A 20,161-nucleotide genomic window follows, 5' to 3' on the forward strand; every position below is an offset into this window, starting at 1 on the left:
AGGAAATGAATGATTTTATGTCCTGAAACTCAAGTGTTAAAATGTCAAGTGTACATTTATAACACTCTTATGAACTTTTTCAAAGTGTCATGATAAAAAAAAGCAAACTTCTAACAAGATATGGATTTAAAAGAATCACAGTAATATAGTATCTCAGTCAACCTATAAAAATAATAGACAGCTGTTGTTTTTACTTTCATGTAAAGACAAAGCTGCATAAAACCTCCAACATCAGTTTTAACATAAGCCTTTTATAAAGGCTTTGCTTTGCTTCCTAAAATATTTATGTAATGCTTATGAATGTGTTATAAAAGCACTATGTAGGCACCCTTCAAATAAAGTGCTAGAATGTGTATAATCATATAGGCGGAGATATAGAGGCAAGACGAAACATGAGAGGGAGAAAATATGCAAGCTAAAGAATGTTCACATTCTAACATTACTATTATTTAGGAACAATCAAATCGATTTATGCTATTAGCAATGATTATATCACTATTATAAATAAATATTATATTATATTAAAGAATTCTCCAGCTTTATCGACTTAATCACTACCACAACCTTAGCACATGGGTGATATGTTTGTACTGAACAGAAAACCTGTTAAATCATTATAAAGAAGGACTAGGCAAGGAAAGAAAAGAAATGAAAGACATAAAATAGATATGAATATAAATAATTAAAAAGAAGTGCAAAGTGTGGGCTGAAAGTGCTAAGTCTCAAAGGCACAGGAAAAGAGACTTTTTTTAGTTTGTACTTAAAGATGTCTAAATTTGGGGCATATCTGAAATATTCTGGCAGCTGCTTCCAGCTTTGGGCAACATAGAAGCTAAATGCAGCCTCACTATACTTGGTCCTAACTGCTAGATGACTGGTCCCTAGTGAACTCAGAGGCCTGTTATGTTTGTATTATTCAGGTAGAACCGAGATGTATTGAGTTTGTGACAAGCAGCAATAAATAAAAAAAAAATCAGTCCTGTAACTGACTGACAGTCAGTGTAGGCATCTTAATACCAGGATAAAATGCTCAGTTTCCATTTGTAATCATTCTAGCTGCTGCATTTTGAATAAGCTGTAGGCGTCTGATGGTCTTGAAGGATCAGTAAACAGGCTGTTGCAGTAGTCCAGCCTGCTAGGGACAATCTTTGGGGCAGTCAGTAGAATAATACAATACTTTTATGAATTCTTTAGACAAAAGTTGTTTTTTTAAGGCAAATGTGTAGAATTTATTCTTTTGGAAATGGGTCTATTTTTTTTCAAAGAAAGGAATGTGCCTTAAAATACAGTACGTAAAAAAAGTAAGCTCAAAAAGCTTTGGTGTGTCTCATCCTAAGATTTTCACAGACTGCAACAGTTCTAAAGCTGAATATGCATTATATAGGCACATATTTTATACAGTTAGTGATAGAATACAGCAACTGCCATTAGACCTGTATTAATTTTTTTTAAGGCAACAGGTTTCTGCTCTTTTTTTGTGTATGTCAATTCCTGTTCATGTTAATCACTCATACACTACACATACACTACACAGGTGTATTCCTTTAACAGTGCTAGTTGGTAATACAGCATGCCTGTTAACCTCAATTCTTTAAAAACTGTCTACGCATTGCAAATCTAACCCACTTCCAGAATCTCCTTCCTACTAAAATAGACAGACATGGCATTAGAAAAACAGGGTGTGAGGGAAGCCTACCTGTTGCAGTGTGTGCTGAACAGACGGTACAGCATTAGTGAGCTCTGTCCAGTCTTTCTCAAGCTGAACCAAATGTTGGCGTAGTTCAGGAGCCTCAGTGTCTGACAGTTGCAGGACCTGCGTGCCTGCTCTCACTGCAGTGGCCTTCTGTACAGACCTTCTTTCCAGCTCCTTAAAGAAGTTCTACAACAAACAGCATATCGTTAAAACCCAGTTAAGAAACCATCTGTTTTCACTTACACTGTAAGTAGACTGATAATCACCATGATATTTGGCAGAAGAAACTCTGAATCAGGTGGGTTAGGATCACAGAGATTGTTCCACAGCTGCACATTTACAAGTACAGAAGCAATCCAAACTTCCAGTTCAGCAGAACTGCAAATAAACCTACAAAACAAATTTGTTAGCAAATATTAGCATGAAGTAAACAAGATCGTATGTTTTATATAAAGGTTCATAATGATACAGCATCATATCAACCATTGGTTCTAAATTCAAGATCTGGAGACATTACACACTGCTAAATTTTAATCTCTAACATAATTTATTTAGGTATTAATCCAGCAATGTTAGAGCAGAGAAACCACAGTTTACGTGATCCCCAGGCCCAAGATTGAGAACCACAGAATGTAGAGCTTGTATTAGTCTAGGATCCAGACCTATCATAGCTGACTTGCATCTCCTTTGTGCGTTGGATCTCCTGCTCCAGCTGTCTGTGGAGAGCTAGCCAGTTACTCTGAAGCTCTGAAATTGGACCAGCATGATTCACTCTCTCAGGAAACAAACCCTGGGCTTGCAGAAGCTCCAACTGGGGCCTGCTGTCCTCAAGGAGCCTTTGCAACTGCTGACAGTGAAAGGTGAGGAGATGAACAGAAAGAAAGAGAGAAAAAGATAAAAAGAAAAATAAAGATGTTTTTTTCATCACCTGCACTCAGCCCTGGCCCCCAATCTTTCTCTCTCCTTGCATCCACGCCATCCCTTTCAGTGCTATGGTAACATCAGCCCCCCCTCAAGTCCTTCTTCTTGAGGACTGAGGAATGGGAATAAAGCTCAGCATAAATCTATTACTGCTGTCCAATAGGCACCGCTCGCCACTATGCATGAGTCAATTGGGCTGAGAAATGAGCTTCCGTAATTGTGGGGGAAGAAATAATACAAGAGCAGTCAAAGCGGCTGGGAGAACATGGAGTTCCACAGACATGGCAACAGCCTAGCCAAGTAATTTGATTTGGAATAGAGTGTGCTGAAAAGGGTCCCATGCAACCCACGGCCAATGAATCCATCACAAAGAGAAGGCCCTTCTCCCCCATCTCCTTCATGCCTCATCTACCAAAGCTGCTTGCACTAGTTCATCTGAGTGCTTGCCAAATAACTCGTCTGAACAGGATGGACCTCCTCATGTCCTCCATATCACCAAGTCTAATGAGTTTGGCGCAGACAGAGATGAACATCACCAGATAAAAACGCAATAATGAGAGGTAGGCAACCATGAAGGGAAAGCAGGGAAAGTATAACTGGGTAATCAAGTTGTCAGTGTCTACTGAAAATGGGATTTGTGTGAACAATCTACACTCTCAGGACCTCGTCCAGGCAGCAATTACAGAAATGGGATTTTGCCCATTCTTCTTTTGAAAATTTTAAGGAGTAGATCTTACCTGGTAGGCCTGCAGTCGGTCTCGTAGTTGTGATTCAGGTTCTGAGTTCAGATCATTACTGGGCATTGCTGCCTCCAGCTTTTCCAGCTGCCTCCCCAGTTTCACTCCCATCTCTTCATATCGAGAGCACTCCTGCAGCAAGGAAGTTTATAGAGAAATTACATTAATTACCTAAAGCAGACTCACCTGGACTTACACTATTTAAAAGGTGACAGTCAGTTAAATATTGTTAAAAATGAATGTTATTAAGCAATATTAATTCATTAATTAAGACTATAAATTCCCTCAAAACACAGATAAAGCTGGTTACTATGCTCCTATACTTTCTGCAGTTTGGTCGTTTGCCAATTCGCACCAGCTAGCTCTTCCCTATCATATGACAGCTACCAACTAGGGAGGGTGAAGACTAACATGTTCTTCCAAGACACATGTAGCTAGCCAACCGTAACTTTTTGAACTGCTGCTCAGGCTTCCTCACATATCACACTTGGAGTAAAGTGCTAACTGACTTCTACTTTCATGAGCTTACAAATGCCCATGATTGGCTAATGTTGCTATGACAGACATGCTAGAGAGAGTATGCCATCCCTTACACCACAATGGCATGGCCGATTTTCTGAGTTTCCTCATCCGGCTCCTGGCCCCGGATGGCTGTGGCATCTTCAAGATTCAAACTCGTGCTCTCCAGATGATAAAGCGAACACTTTTCTGTTGTGCCATTTAAGAGCCTAATACAGTTGGCTACTCTTATGAACAACATAATTCAACATCCATTAGCAAAAGGGGGTTGTGAATGCTAAACATTGCACATGTTGGGAAGGTTGTGGAAGAGGACCCAAAATAAAGAGGAGGGGTTCCTCCTATGTGAAGTCCATAATATTCCCCACTTCTGTCTTAAATTCATTATCTTAATTTGAATCTCGCTGGCAAGTTTCTGAAAAAAAAGTGTGCCTCATACTCATATCTGTATTTGTATCTGTTTAGAACACATTACATATTCATTCTAAATAATGTATCATATCATATTTGGTTACATCCCTGCTCCATAGGTACCTCTAAGTTGTGCTGTATGTGAACTCCTTGTTCTGAAGCCTGCAGTACGAGCTTAGAGATCAACTGTTCAACTTCTTCTTGATCTTGCACTGCTCCTTCTGGTATCTGCTTGGATAGATGCTGGATCATCGCATGGTACCACCTCAACTCCTTGAAGTACCTCTGTCAGAATATTTATTAGACTTTAAATGTCAAATAAATTAAATCGTTCATCAATCATCAATCAAATGCTGCTTATAGGTGCCATTTTACCCAGTCTTTCAGCCTTGTAAGGTGTGAGCCCAAGCATGATGTATAGTATTGCATACAAAACGCAGGAGGCTGCTAGACTTCGGTCTGGTGTGAAGCCAAGATATTGGTCTAGTCTGAAAATGTTTTGAAGGTACTGAGGAAAAGCTGTTTCAATATTATTTTCTGCAAATTTACACAGGCTGAATGAAACAAGGTAGAATGGGCCTACCTGTGAGCTACACTCTACTCTTACACTCTAAGATTACTAGGTTGAGATGCTCATGCATGCGTGAATGAGTGTGTGTACCTTGTGTCCTCTAAGCAGGCTCTGGAGTTGGCTGCAGCTGTGCTGATGCGTGACTTGGCTGTGTAGAAGTCGCTCGGAGCCCAGCTCCAACATATCCCTCAGGCCCTGTAGATTAGCCTGATAGCAGCGGTGTAGTGCTGAAACCTCTTGCTCTGTCCTCTTGTCCTCTCGCACGGAACTCCACACCTTGCCCTCCACACCCTGAGAGCACAGCACAAGAGATTAGATTAGTCAGTAACACTAAGATTACCTTGTGCTACTTTAAGAGAAGAAAAGTCTCCTGTACAAGATGCTTTTTTTCCTTACTGCAGTGGGAAGGAGAATGACAACGTACCTGTAGGCTGGGCAGATCTTGAATGAAGCTGGTTGATTTACTATGCTGCGCTCCTTTGGCCTCCAGTACAGATACTGGACTTTCAAGCAACTGCTCTGCAATCTATATAATATGGAATAGAAATTACTCATACTGAAGCATCTAGAACTCTAAAACACTATAGGTGCTTATGAAGACAAACCTGAAGTTGTGGAGTATGACCTAGCTGCCTACTCAGCAGCTCCTCTTGCAATGATAAGGCTCTCTGAATGGAGGATATGCAGCTACTGAGTCGCTCCAGACAGGACTTTGCATCCGAGACCTCAGAGACAGTGATTTCTGGGCCCATACTGTTTATCATACTGCTAATAGAAGCCAGCTGTGATGACAGACACTGAGAAGTAGAGTGGAGTTAAACTACAGTAACTAACATATTAATAACATTTTTTAGTAGAATATCTAACTAAGGTGGTATCATATGCTACCTGCATATTGAGCAGATGGAGCTGGCTGGTCTCTCTGCTCCTCTCTGATGGAGACTGAAGTGTGTGTGTGATTCTTGAGAGTGTGTAACTCAGACAAGTCAAGGCCTCACACAGCTCAGATTGAACAATACCAGCCTGAATGGAATAATCAGTCATAAGATTTAGCTACAGATGAACATAACCTCATATCTAATCCAATAAATGCAATTAAATGTGTTTTTAAGTGTGGGTTATGCAACTAAGACCCAGTCCAAATGTCTATATGTCCCCTTAATGAGGAATAATTTAAGACATTGTTCTCAGCACTGCGATGGGACAGCCTCAAACTCACTGGAGTGGCCAGGCTGAGTCTCTTATTATGGATAAGCCGAAGTCGCTCAGCATGCCCATGCATTTCCTGGGTGATAGAAGATCTAGCATCATTACCCACTTCATCCTCAGCTACACTTTTCACCTGGAGAGAAAGACACGGAATAATAACTTAGCAACACAACAGCTTTTACCTAATACAAACACTGTTAAAGGTGTGCTCATGCTGGTCTATCTGGTCTACATATTAGTCTGTTTGCCTATTCCAAATAAGTGTAATTAATACTTTTTATTTCTGTTTTCTATTGTGAAACAATTCAGTTTAACACTGCATAGCTTTAAGCAGACCTGAAAAAAAACTTAAGTAAGAAAAAACTTAACTTAAAGTTTCTCATTTATTGGACAGGAAATGTAAAGAAATGCTTGTAGAAAGCAGACAAAATTGAGTCAGTGATAAATAAGAGTAAAAAAAAAAAAAAGAAAAGAAAAAAATCAGTATTCTTTGTGAAATGTATGCACACTTTTACATTTATGCACACTTTATGCACACAATTTGTAGTTCTGCAGCACTCCAATTTAGGAATCTATCATATTAGAATTGACAGCTAAAACCCACAGTTTGGTTCATGTCCCTCAAATGGGTCCAATCAGGGTTGAATTGTGTTCTTGCTACAACCAAACCAGACTAGGGTTCCACACACAGAGAATTTCTTTAGGACTGACATTGACCTCTAATTTAGTTCTGTCCTGCTTAGTGTTTACTGAGTCCAGCAGAAGGTCTAGTCTCAGGTGAAGCTGGGCCCAGGTCACTTCCATCTCTGTTGGCTGCTCAGAAACATACAGACCCCCACCAATGGATCTAAACACAGAGAACATGAACAGAGAACATGTTGTTTATGTGCTTCCTATGCACCTTATTGGAAAAGTAGCTAAGCAACCATTTGCCAGATTTTCCAAACAAGGCAAGGACTTGCTTGGAAAGGGAATAGATCGGTGTCATACCCTGCACGTTTCTGAGACTGTGTCTGGTCCTCCTGCTCCAGATCAGCGCTACTGTTCTGGCGAGCAATGGCCTCTATCAGATCTCTCTGCTCTTGTAGCTCCTTCTGTACCTCCTGTTGTAAAAGAAACAGAAATAGAATAATTATTTGTTCATCATTTCTGGAATTAAAGTATTCTACTATAAGCAATGCATTATCTGTTAATGACTTAGTATATCAGAGATATTATGTGTAATAGATTAGCGTACCAGTGCTGTGTCCTCCTGAGGAGTAGTGTTTGTGTCCACTATAGGCACTACAGCCAAGAAGGAGACAGCTCTCTGTTGATCTTCACTGACTGCAGATTGTCTCACTGTTTCTTTCTCTATGGGTTTGGATTTGGACTCTTCCAACATTTCCTGAAGGTCTGACTCAGTCCCCATGTCTACAATGTCCTTGTCTTTACTAACTAGTCCAGGCTTTACATTAGATGCCCCTATCAACTCTGGTTTTAGTGTATCATTCTCTGTCACTCCTTCAGGCTTTTCCATTGCTTCTGCCTGTTTGATGTCCTTCAGCATTTCCTCGGTCTCGTTACTGGTTATTTTAGCTGATATGTTAAGTTGCACAGCAGGATCAGGTGTCACAGGTATTGATGTATCAAGATGTTGTAGACAAATGGTGGCAGATACAGGACCAGCGTCTTTAGCAAATGACTTTTGTTTAGATGAAGTACCATTTTCAGGTTTAGTCTCAGTTTTCAAGGGTACAGGCTCCATTGACTTTTCAATTTCTTTAAGAGGAGATTCCTGTAAATTGGAAAACTGAATTTCAGTTGTGAAAGCTTAGAGCACACGATTCTCCAAAAGATATGAATTAATATTCAATTAATACAATATGAAGAAGAAGGTAACCTGTACCTTAGTGACAGACACTTGGACCACAATGGCAGAGGTGGTTTCAGCAGGAGCTTCATCCACTGGGTCCTAGTTTAAATGGAATAAAACAGAGACAGATTGTTAAAAACAGACCGGATGGCTGAAGACAGAGCTCTTGAATAGTTGCCTGTCTCTTGAAGCCAGAAGAGCTGGGCAGCTGAATCTGACAGCCTCAAGTAGGTTTTTTCATAGAGCAAATTACTGTTGTATGTGTGCTCTATGGTCAGATAGTGAAGTTAAAAAGCAACACAAAGTGGACTGTTTTATCTTATCATCTATCAAACACTAACAGAAATGTTACTCCGTGCTCAATATATTATTTAAAACTGAGACTGACTTTGCACTGAAGTCCAATATGTCTTTGTATCTTAGACTTGCAGACGGGACCACAAGTAATAATTTAGCAGTAAACATACTGTAGGCACAAGACTTTAAAACAATAATTCAGACACTAATAGCTGCAAGGTGGCTGTAATAAAATAGTTTACCAGTGCTTTGTCCTCCTGAGAGATGGTGTCTGTGTCCAGTGTAGGAACTGTAGTCTCAACTAGCTTATGATCCTCACTGACCGCAGTGCATGTCCTATTTTCTTTCTCAGTAGGTTTGGATCTGGACTCCTCAACTTGATCAGTTAATATTTCTTGAATGCTGGACTCAGTCTTCATGTCTGCAACGTTCTTGTTTTTACAAACCGGTCCCGGCTTTACAGCAGATGTTCCTGTCTGCTCTGGTTTTAGTTCATTTTTATGTGTCACTCCTTCAGGCATCTCTGTTGTTTCCGGATATTTATTGTCCTCCGGTGTTTCCTCAGTTTCTTTAGTTGGTATGTTCAGTTGCACAGCAGGATCAACTGTCACAGGTAATAACATTGCTGGAGTTGTAACAGACACATGAGCTGTGTCATCATCAACTGACCTGCTGTTTGTTGTATTTGAAATAGTTGTTTTAAGCTCGGTAGACGAAGTAACACTTTCTAGTTTAGTCTCCACTGGCATTTCTGTTGCTCCAGGAAAAGATTCCTGTAGATTGAAGTTTCACATGAACCTCTCTACAATGATCTCTACAATACAGGTGCTAATATTCAATTCACAAAATTTATATGAAAATTACCTTAGTGACAGACACTTGGACCACAGTGGCACCACTGGTTTCACCAGGATTTTCACCTACTGAAATCTCATCTGGGTCCTGTGTTCCAGAGAAATTGGATGAAGTAAGTAAAGCAATACAACTGAAACAGGTTGTTAAAACTGGAGAATACAGATTGGAGAATGCTTCAGAGAGATGAGCTGAGCAGCTGAATCTGACAGCACCACTAATTAGAATAGCAAATTACTGGTGTATGTAAGGGAAAAAACAACACATACAGTAATATTCAAATGTGGATCTCAGCATATATTAAACTCAAACAGTGATACTCAAGAAGAGATCAATTAAAGAGAGGCAAATTGGTTTAGCTGTTTGAAGATATTTTTAAAATTCTGGTATGTTAACACATGAATGGCCTTAAAAAGTAGCGTTAACACTGCTACTGTTTCAATAATTTAACAGTAACTGTTTTTAATACTTACACTATATTAGAGAAAATCATGTATGAAACATGTATTAATCATATTGTTGAGGAAATGGAATTTGTTATAGCTTTTCCTAAGAGATGGAAAAAATGTCTGAGACTAGACATTTGGATCAAAACTTTTTAAAATTTGTACAAAAACAAATTAACACAAGAGATGTGCACTTATAAAGAGAGAGAGGCAACAAATGTACATCTGATTGTTTGTTAAACAGGAAGAGACAGGAATATAAAGTTTTATTTTGTGTACCCACAGAGACAGGATGGGAAAAATTTAAGCATGAAAAAAGCTGAATGAGACTTGATTAGAAAGCACAGTGAAAAGTGGAAAACTTCTAGGAAGTGAAAAGCAATTCCACCAGATCTGGTGTGGCAGAGAAACTAGAGCCACCCTGTACAACATAAATGTTTCTTGTACCTCTGGAGCACTGCAAGTAAGAGTCTCAGAGGACGAAGAGTGACTGCCTTCATCCTCATAATCATCATCATCATCATCATCATCTTCCTTTGAGTATGTTGTTTCCATAGGCACCTGCTTGACAGTTCCAAGATTTTTTTTCCAAGAAGTTTAACTTCACTAACCTCATTGTCTTAAATTCATTCCTAAGCTAAAATTTCTCATCATTTGAAGTCAATTCACAGAAATTGTTCTGCTTCAGTTTTTGTGATTGCACTTGATTTGTATTCATCTATTCAAAGCACATATGAGAATATTTGAAATGTGCTTAGCCATGCATTTGATTGATCAGTGTGACAGTGGATGCTGAACTCACCATCACATCCCTAGAGCAGTGAAGGCCAGTACTTGATACCATTCCTCCATCAGACGGAGAGATAAGAGCCACGGAGTGACCAACAGCAGCCTAGGGAAAAAGACAGCTCACAAGGTTTATTGAATGAAGCAAAGTAGGATAACAACACATCAATTTTAAAAAGTAATTACAACTTGTACTCCAGCAAATATTCTTAATTCTTAAAGATTTTTTCATTAAACTTGTTCTGAGCCCAAGGGAAGCTTCCTTCCTCTTATTCTCACAGACATAAAAGATTAGGAGAAAGATTTATAATATCATGTAAATGTAAGAGACATTTTATGTACTTTCATCAGATGATATACCATGGCCAAACATGTCAAACAGAGCCAAGAGCCAAAGGTCACAAGGAACATGGGAAATTCTGACATTTGTTGATAGTGTACTTGATTGAGTTATTAATATTTAAAGAACAGACAGATACACTTTGTCCTCTAATTTCTAAATGTTTCTTAACAATGATTACGCCAGATATTACGTACCAGGTTCCCATGATAATTTTGTAATTATCATTGCTGTAGGAGATGTGATTCACTGAATCTCTTAAATCACTCATGTATTATTGGCCCAAAAACATTATTAAAGCCTTCAGGACAGAGCTCTGTAGGTCAGAGCTTTCCAAACCGCTTTCATGTAAGATAAGAGACTCAAACACTACCAGCAGCTATAAAACTGCCAAGGACAGAGAAATGTGGTTAAAAGATCTGAGCTAATGCCAACAGATAAACATAAAAAGTGACCTTTCAGAGCTTCATTATCATAGAGTGTTTTATATTTGTCAGAATCTGTAATAATGGGCTGAAATTATTCCAGTGACTTAACAAGTTATTGGCACTGGAATTGTGCAATATAAAATTTGTATGTAATAAAATGTTGTTTTCTTCTTATATCACATCTTATATCTTCTTATATTCACATATCATTCAATATTTCATTTAAGAAAGAAAGAAAGACACACACACACTCACACACACAAATGTTTGGCCCTCACTGAATTATATATTTTGTCGATTTTTGAAGTGAAAACACAAGCTCTGCAGCAAACATTATATTTCTGCAAATATTAATGCACAGTTAATATATATTTGAAAAATTGAGAAAAAACAGTAACTGTTGTATCTGCAAAAGTTTGGACACCCTACTATGTCTGTATTAACACCTAACATGCAGCTATCACAGCTTGCAAACACTTTTTGTAACTCTTTCTATTCTTGTTTTAGAAATTTGCACAGCATATTTAAGATCTATCCCCTGATTTTCAATGATGTTCAAGTGCAAAGTATTAGGTGTGTAAATCTGAAGTGAATATATGCACAAGTTATATTAAATAACAAAAACAAATGTGTCTGATTACTTATTTTGACTGACATGAAGCAACACTGTGGGCTAGGTTTAACCCGGATCTCATGCAGCCATGCTGAGATCTCATGCATCAGAAACAGCCGTGTCAGTAGTCGTGTTACATGGGGGTGTAATGAACGTCAAAGAAGTGGATTATTTATCATCTTTTTTCCCCTAAAATGTGTTTGGAGGAGAAACTAAAAGTTGATAGACTGAGTTAAAGCTTTCTTTTTACTGTGTTTGTTATTCATAGGAAATGCAGAATAAACCCAGTAAAGCATTATGGGCTTGATTGTTTAATAGTTACTAGTTAATAGTCAAGCTATTGATAGACATTAGATTTTAGCCCTCCCATCTAATATTACCCGCAGCCACCACTGCCAAAATCAGATTTGAGGAGGAAATCAGAATTGAGCACTTGCAGTATAAATATAGCCATTGTGCCTATTATATAATGTTTTGCACTGCTATAAATCACACACAGTGATCAGCAGAATGGTACAGACCCTCAATGCAGTGCTTTGCTCCTCAGTGAGTTGCTGGAGCTCACTGATATGGGGATGAAGCTGCTCGGCTCTGTGGAAGACTGAGAGACTGAGTTCGGCTCCTGTAGGCAGACCCAGGCCATCCCTGCACCTCTCGATCTCAGCTAAGGTCCTCTGCATGGCCTGCAGGTTTTCCAGGATTACCTGAAGATCAAAATGAAAATCATTATGAGGAGATATCATGAATAGGGAGCGTATTTTCACTATAAGTAACAAACAAGTTGCTATTATTTTATAGCTGTGGCTGGATTTGCCTGTCTGTTTTGAAGATGCTCCTCTAGAGGTATGTCCTGTGTCTCTACAGTAGATAAGATACTTCTGATCTTCGTGATACTCTTCTCCATTGTCTTCACCTCTGCTTCAATTGCATCCATCTCCTAAACAGACAACAGAAGAACATTACCTGAACATTAAATGAAACTCTTGACCTGCATTTTCATGATTTTATACACTGCGCTGCTGCCATATAATTGGCCGATTGGATAACTGCATGAATGCACAGGTGTACAGGTGCTCCTAATAATGTCACCAGTGAGAGTATATCACAGTAATAAATTACTCCATATTAATATAAATATGCTATTTAAATCAGTCTTAAGTCTTTATGAATGTGTAACCAGTGACTCTGCTGCTTACTGCTGCTGCATGCTGGAGCTGAGACAGTGGCTCCAGAACACTGTGCTGCATGTGGCTAATGTTGGTGCAGATCTGCAACATGTTTTGCTCTTCAGTGCTGGTGTCACATACAGCTGATATCTCATGGAGTGAAGACCCAAAAGCCTCCAGAGACCCTCGCATCCCTTCCGACTCATCCAGCATCATCTGTCAACCAAACAGCATCTCAGACTTCAAAAACAGATGATGTGAAACTATATATTAATCCTCCATACTAAGCATGATCAGAGAAAAACCCCTAGGGTCTTTTATCCCTTCAGAGAATTTCTGATACTACAAATTACATACAGTGGGTTCCAAAAGTCTGAGACCGCTAGTGAAAATGCTTCTGTTTGGCTTTCTTTTTCAATTAAACACAAAGGTTTTTATTATGAATAACATCATCAAAATTTAAAATTTATACACCAAGTAGAATTTAAAAAAAAATATTCACATGAATTTCAGAATTTCTTAGTATTTGATACGTCCCCTTTTTTGCTTTACTGACAGTGTGTACTCGAGCTGACACAGACTCCACAAGTTTGTGTAAAATCTGATGATCCATTTTAGATCAAATCCATTGGCATGTCATCTGAACACATGCTTCAATAGAAGGGATAAGACTAATGGAAAATCTGACCTTTTGTACAAAGGATTTAACATGGTCAATATCACAAATTAGCTTACTTTTAAATAGTGATCTAGAAATTGTACGACATTTCAATATTGAAAAGTCAAAATATTGCACATTTCCTTTTTTTTTTTTTTTTTTAAACAATTTTTAAAATTTTCTATGTGGTCACATTGGACCCCACTGTATATAATTAACAAAATTCTCATTTTAGTTCATTTTTAATTTATAAAAACATCATGCATTTCACAATCATTCCAAAAGGAGAATCAAAATTAGGAAACTTTCATCCATGGTGTCTATATAGATAGATTCAAGCTATACTCCCCATTAGTTGAGATTTGAGGCTGGAAAAAAATGCCTTACATGTTTAATTAACTACTAATATAATTATCAACCGCTGATCATTTTTAGTGGGCGAAAGCATTTTTATTTCTGGAAGGTCTAAATATGCCATTCACTGTGAGCATGAGTGCAGTCTGACCATTAGTTTGCCTTGATTTATGCAATCACACATTTACAGCCTACAATTTGGGCTTTGTGTTGAGAGCATGAGCTGTGAGATTAAAAAGAAATCAACATACTTAGCTCACATTAAATGACTAAATGAGTATGTGAGAGAAAAAAATTAAGCCCCTCACAGTGCGGCAATGGCAGAGTGAGACCTGCTGGATTTGTTCATGGATTTGCTGTTGATGGGGAAAAAAACATGAAGATAATTAGATATGGCTAATAACCACCATTGTTAGCAATGACTTAACACTAAATTATACTGAAGTTTTCTTAGTGGTTGTTCCGGATATGGCCCCAGTGAAGTCTTTCCGCAGACTGAACCAAGCACATGAAAAATACCATATTACCAAAAATACCATATTACCACCAAAAATACCATCAATGTATGAAAGAACATAGTTCAGCGACTCCAGGTTTTTAAATACAAAGCCTTGCAGGTTCTGCGGAAGCTAGACATGAGAAGTGGTGGTTCTGGGGTTAAGACATTGAGGTACAGATCAGAGGTCTGTGAGTTCAAATCCAAGCACCACCAATGGATGGGTCCTTGAGTAAGACCCTTAACCTTCATCTGCTCAGTTGTATACTGTTTCAATAGCAAGTGGAAATCTTTTGAATATAGTCAAATTTATCTCATATTTTCTATTATAGGATAACAATAAACCATTACAATAAAAATATTAAGCCCATTTCTAGCCCTTTTTACTAATTTCAGGTTTGAAATAGTCTTGCTCTACTGCCAAATACGTTTGCTCATTTTTAGCATTTATTTCTAGAAACAAAATTATCTGCCAATAGAATAAGAAAACTTAAAGCATGAAATTAATATAAAAAATGTCGAGAAATAGGTTTAAGAATCTTATATTTGGTTTACTGTAATATTATATTGAGAAATACTAGAAATTGGTCTATACTCAAGAAATTTTCATTTGCTAAGATGACAATTTTTTGCAGTGCACAGACCTTTGTAGAATTTTTTTTCATTTACCCTCTCCATACTGTTTAGTGAAATGACAACATAGCTTGCTCAAAACAAGCAATAAAGGTGATTACAAAAACAGAATGTTTAAAGATGACTGCATAGAGAAGTACACATATTCTAAATATGTAAAACAGATATTGAGAGTCTGTAGCATTAGTCAAAAGTAGTAATGTGAATCGCCAGTGCAAAACAAAACATAACCACTTCAAAGTGATGCTTATCAATTTATAGCCATTAACCAATCTCTAATGGTTAAGTATGTTAGTTGCTAATCCAGACCACTGTAAGCAAACAATTTTAGGTAGCTAGACCGTTGCAAATTTTAGTGGAATACCCAAGGACATATCTGGATCTATGCCTTGAGCGAGTTTAACCAGAAGGCACTTTAAATGTCCCAGTGGTCTGACCTGTAGGGAGTTGGCATGGCTGTGCAGACACTTGGCAGTCGTGTAGGTCTGAGGAGTCTTTAGCCAGGACTGAGTCTCAGTCAGCCAGCATGTAGAGCTACGCAGAACGTCCTCATACTCTTGGAGATATGTAGGGATCTAAATCCATCACATACACAAATAAACATATAGATACATAATAAAAAATAACAAGCACCATGTCAATGTTTATTTTTTGAGTAATGCTGAAAAAACCACATAAACTCTAATCCTGTAACAACCACTTCCTCTGAGGTGACACTTTTGGGAGACATGAGCTCTGAAGCTCATGACATGAGCTCTGAAGCTCTACTGAATGATGACAGGACAGGATGTAACTGTACTCACTCTGTTAATGAAGGCAGTCCTCTGCTCTGCCTGCTTGGCTACAGCCTGGTAGAGCTGCAGGGGCTTTGTGAGCTCATCCATCAGTATGTGAGCTCTCTCAGGCTGCTCCTCAGCCAGCTCCTGAACCTCTGCCTCTAGCTCAGCGATCCGTGAGTGCCACTGGTCCAATTCATCCCATACCCGCTGTACATGTAGACACACATTACACATGCCTACATGCTTAAAATACAGTGTATTTTTGAGTAACTGAATTAAGTGATGTCTCAAATAATAGTGTGCAGGGCTTAAAAATAAGTTTGCTTGTTTCACCATTCACTATGCTAACTGTTTCATGGCTAACTGTCTGTCTGTGTGTGTGTGTGTGAGTGTGTGTGTGTGATCAACAGTCCCCTAATATGGATAATCAATTTGGTTCATTGTGTACCAAATTCATAAAACAGATTAAGGTCTGCTACAAATAATATATTTTTATACTGTTGTCTCCATATCACTAACAGCCTTAAACATATCTGTCTGTCATATCTGTCATATCTGTCTGCTACTTTTCTTTTTTAATTTTACTTTTTCTTATCATTTTCCTCTTCAAACCTGGTTTAATACTTAGGTGCTGTCTGTTGTGTCTTAAAACGGTTTCTTAAAGTTGAGGTGTCACAGAAAAGCTTATTTTGGCCAAAACAGTAATTTTACCTTTTTTCTGGCTTTTGCCAGAATTCAGCCACAGAGACATTCGACAAGTTTTCCCAGACCACCTCACATACTATATGCTATAAAACACACCTTTATTTTGGATGAGCACCATAAGATTACCTGCGAAAGTGGCTGAAAATATAACTTACCTTCGATTGTGTAATTTTACCATTTCAGGTATTCTTTTTAAGGCTGAATTTCCTGTTAATATGAAATAAACACACACACATACACACACACACACCTTGAGTATGCTCTCAGCTTCTTTTACAGTGGGACTCTTCCGCTGCAGCAGGGCCTCAGCACAGCTTAAACCCACAGTCACTTTGTCCACATGCTCACTCATTCTCTGAAGAGAGCCACTCCTCTCCATAGCCTGTCCCACCTAAAACACCAGAAACATCAAAGGCTCTGAATGATTTCTGTTCTGTTAACTGTAACCTTAGCAGTCTCTCTGACTATACAGTATATGAACTGCTGTGCACATGAACAATCCAGAAATCATTTTTGAAAATGCTTATTTCTACATACTGTACAGGATATAATCTAATGCTTTTAAAACTATTTTCCACATTACAGTGACAGTTTGGCTAAAATTGCACTTGATACAAACACATGCAATCACCTATATGATAATGGCTACCAAATAAGCATAAAGACAGAAAGATTTCACTATACCTTGTCCTTAGCTTCCTTCAGGGACAGAGTGACTAGGTCATATAAATTCTTGATCTCTTGAGGTGGGTCTTTGCTCCTCTTCCTCACCCTGTCCATAATGTCCTGCAGTTTGACATTCTGAGAGTCTACCTCTGCTCTAACCTCCTACCAAGAGTTAGAAAGACAGGTGAAGCATTGGGCATCAACAGACACAGAAACAGATTTTTCATCTAAACCTGAAAACAGTTCATGCCATTGGTTAATATTAACAAATCAACTTCAACACTGATATGCCTTAAGTAATGTTAAAAAAGTAATTACCACTTGTATTAAATGATTGCTTGAATAAAGTGAGTCCATATTTCTATATATGAATAAAAATTGGAACTCAGGTTACTGGGTGTAAATGTTAAAATACACCGTTAACGCTCACTAACGAGACCTGCAGTGTAACACGCAAAATCATATCAATTTATTAGTTCATATGCTTAGTTCATTAATTAAGTAGTTTCTAAACTCATTTTGCCACCATCCTCACATCCTCACTGGAGACAAACTTGATTAACACTGAGAAAATTTTTGCATTAACACAGCACAATAGAGCAGTGTTGGGCACTGTAGTTGTTGTGTCTGCTGACTAGTGTACACTGAGAGATTTTCGATGGTGAACATCACAAGTTCTCAACCCTGGTCCTGGAGTTCTTCCTGTCCTGCATGTATTAGTGTTTACCCTGCTCCCAACATAGCTGTTTCAAATAATGTACAAAGTAATTAACAGCCCTTCTTGAGTGGAACTGGGTGTGTTTTAGTGTGTAAAACACTAAAATGTGCAGGACCATGGATGGGAACTTGTAGTGTATGTCTTAGATTTGGAGGATGAAATACAGTTGATCTTGCTAGCTGAAGTGATTATGATGAGAAGGGTTTAGTATGTTATTGTGCTTCAAAAAAGCTCACAGGGCTAATATAGTCTATTTAAATGCCTGCTCAAAAAGTATTGAAAGTGTGACCACAGAAGCACCACAATATTTAATTTCTGTATATTGGAGTTGTAGCCTTTTGTGTATTCTCGGTTGAGCTGTTACAAATTTAGAGTGTTACAACGTCACTACTGTGTTCCACCTAGAGCAGCAGAACGGTGTTCACAAAGGGAGGACTCACCCGTATATGTCTGGGATCTGACTGGCTCTGCAGGGCTGACAGCAGAGAGAGAACACTCTGCTGCAATCCCTTCAATTCCTCCTGAAAGCGACCCCACTCCTGGATCTCAGACAGCACATTATGTCTCACCTCACTGCTCTGTTCTCTCAGACTGGGGATACAAATGTGAATCAGTCATTCTTTTGAATGTGATATTCACAGGGAAATAAACTTTTACATTGATGTAAAGCATGTATGGTTGTGCATGGCCATACCTTCCACAACGGCTCAGCAGTGACTGCAGTTCCTGTCTTATCTGACTGGAAGTGTTATATTCATGAAGGTTTGAGGCACTCAGCAGTCGTGATTCACAGCGTCGAAGAGAGACCAAAGTGAGCTGCTCTTGGTCCAGTTCATTTTGGAGCTGTTCGGTTTGTCCCAGGATCTCTTGAAGCTTCCCAAGAGATCCCTTCATCTTGGAGATCTCAGAGAGGCTGTGTTGAAGATGGTCAAGAGCTTCCCTGGATCTCTTGATCTAATGGCAAAAACTCTTACTTCAATACAGTACTCCTAATACTAATACTCTGTCCTTTAAATAGAATTTTTAACACAGCTAAGCATTAAGAACATTAATAAGATAGTTATTATCCCATTATTCTTTTTTGCAGGAACTTACTCTTAACATAATTTCCTTCCACTGTGTTTCTGTAAGGGCTACTCTGGATTTCAGTGAGTCTAGCCGCTGCTGCAGCAAGGCCCAATGCCTTTGTAGATGTCCCAGTGTTTTCTCTGCACCTACGTTACAGTTCAGCAGTGGGCATTTGTCTTTCATTTCCTCCAGCCTTGAACTCATGTTAACTAGCTCCTCCTGAAGCACCTACAGATTTAAGTGAAGTTCCACATATAAATTATTTGTTATGTCATTTGTGTGTATACAAGTTTTGAATAGCTTGTCCCAGATAATGTTCATTTTTGATATAGCTTAAAAGCCAATTTTAATTCACCTTAATTTTTTCAAGCTGGTCATTGCACTCTTCTAAAGAAATCGGTTTGTGACTGAAGCTGTTTGAAAGTTGGAAGTCAAAGTTTCGAAGAAGGTGGGTCATGTCATCATGCTGTTTAGTGTGGGTGGCCTGTTCCATTAAGCACCTGAAAATGAAGCCCAGACAAAAACAATTATGCATACCCACAATTTTACTGTGATCAAACATAAGTGTGTTATTCATACTAATGATCTGCCGTATGGGTGTAATGCAGAGAAACAATATATTTACCTCTGAAGGGCCTCCAGTTTTTGCTGAGCTTGTGCTTCCAATTTGGCATCAGTCATGTGGAGGTGGTTGACAACCTGGATGTGGAGCTTCTTAGTTTGAGGAGAAAAACAAGCTTGTGAGGGCAATCGGGCATGTAATTCAGTCACATGATCCTGGAATCCTTTAGACAGACTAGTAAGAAGTTGTTGAGTATGGTTCAGTTCTTCGTTAGAGTCTTTGAAACTGGCAGATGGAATCAAGAGTTTAGTCTCAATCTGCTGAAGGAAACCAACAGCTCGTCGGACAGAACTGTGATAGTCTTTCAGGGCCTCCTTAGCCTTGAGAAGGTTTTCCTAAACAAATACACAGAAATTAGTACTTTCTGAATACAGTATACTCAGTGGCCAATATTACCTGTAGCCCACCTGTTGCCACACAAAATGTGTTATCCATTCTATAATTAGTGGTAAAGGACCACCATAGGACAACTGTTAACAAACTGTTATAAGCTAGGTGTTCCTGATACTCTGGCCACTAAGGATAATTAACACAAATTTACACAAATTAGCTAATTACACACACTAAACAAGTTGCTACAAATATAGATGCATGGAATCAATAAAATAAAAAGCAGTA

At 38.5% G+C, this 20,161-nt stretch overlaps 1 protein-coding gene across 13 annotated transcripts in view; it reads right to left on the bottom strand.

The window, feature by feature from the left end:
- Positions 1-20,161, bottom strand: part of LOC113545183 (nesprin-2) — a 103,933-nt gene that overhangs the window by 34,845 nt on the left and 48,927 nt on the right. For 8 of the 13 annotated variants that reach the window (XM_053242392.1, XM_053242394.1, XM_053242387.1 and 5 more), the window contains 31 exons: positions 19,547-19,878; positions 19,277-19,421; positions 18,949-19,149; positions 18,548-18,807; positions 18,294-18,444; positions 17,154-17,297; positions 16,720-16,860; positions 15,789-15,971; positions 15,423-15,560; positions 14,165-14,212; positions 12,875-13,060; positions 12,493-12,615; positions 12,200-12,382; positions 10,314-10,403; positions 9,959-10,075; positions 9,078-9,155; positions 8,456-8,986; positions 7,950-8,015; positions 7,299-7,838; positions 7,052-7,164; positions 6,779-6,908; positions 6,072-6,194; positions 5,741-5,875; positions 5,458-5,649; positions 5,277-5,378; positions 4,943-5,143; positions 4,405-4,566; positions 3,352-3,483; positions 2,356-2,540; positions 1,960-2,083; positions 1,697-1,879 (listed from right to left, as the gene is read on the bottom strand). In XM_053242392.1, coding sequence (XP_053098367.1) covers positions 1,697-1,879; positions 1,960-2,083; positions 2,356-2,540; positions 3,352-3,483; positions 4,405-4,566; positions 4,943-5,143; positions 5,277-5,378; positions 5,458-5,649; positions 5,741-5,875; positions 6,072-6,194; positions 6,779-6,908; positions 7,052-7,164; positions 7,299-7,838; positions 7,950-8,015; positions 8,456-8,986; positions 9,078-9,155; positions 9,959-10,075; positions 10,314-10,403; positions 12,200-12,382; positions 12,493-12,615; positions 12,875-13,060; positions 14,165-14,212; positions 15,423-15,560; positions 15,789-15,971; positions 16,720-16,860; positions 17,154-17,297; positions 18,294-18,444; positions 18,548-18,807; positions 18,949-19,149; positions 19,277-19,421; positions 19,547-19,878 — 5,439 coding nt within the window. The remainder of the gene's footprint in view (positions 1-1,696; positions 1,880-1,959; positions 2,084-2,355; positions 2,541-3,351; positions 3,484-4,404; positions 4,567-4,942; positions 5,144-5,276; positions 5,379-5,457; positions 5,650-5,740; positions 5,876-6,071; positions 6,195-6,778; positions 6,909-7,051; positions 7,165-7,298; positions 7,839-7,949; positions 8,016-8,455; positions 8,987-9,077; positions 9,156-9,958; positions 10,076-10,313; positions 10,404-12,199; positions 12,383-12,492; positions 12,616-12,874; positions 13,061-14,164; positions 14,213-15,422; positions 15,561-15,788; positions 15,972-16,719; positions 16,861-17,153; positions 17,298-18,293; positions 18,445-18,547; positions 18,808-18,948; positions 19,150-19,276; positions 19,422-19,546; positions 19,879-20,161) is intronic. The other 5 variants (XM_053242396.1, XM_053242390.1, XM_053242386.1 and 2 more) reach the window with 4 other exon arrangements.

Source organism: Pangasianodon hypophthalmus, chromosome 19 (assembly GCF_027358585.1).
Source record: "Pangasianodon hypophthalmus isolate fPanHyp1 chromosome 19, fPanHyp1.pri, whole genome shotgun sequence".
NCBI classification, from domain to species: Eukaryota; Metazoa; Chordata; class Actinopteri; order Siluriformes; family Pangasiidae; genus Pangasianodon; species Pangasianodon hypophthalmus.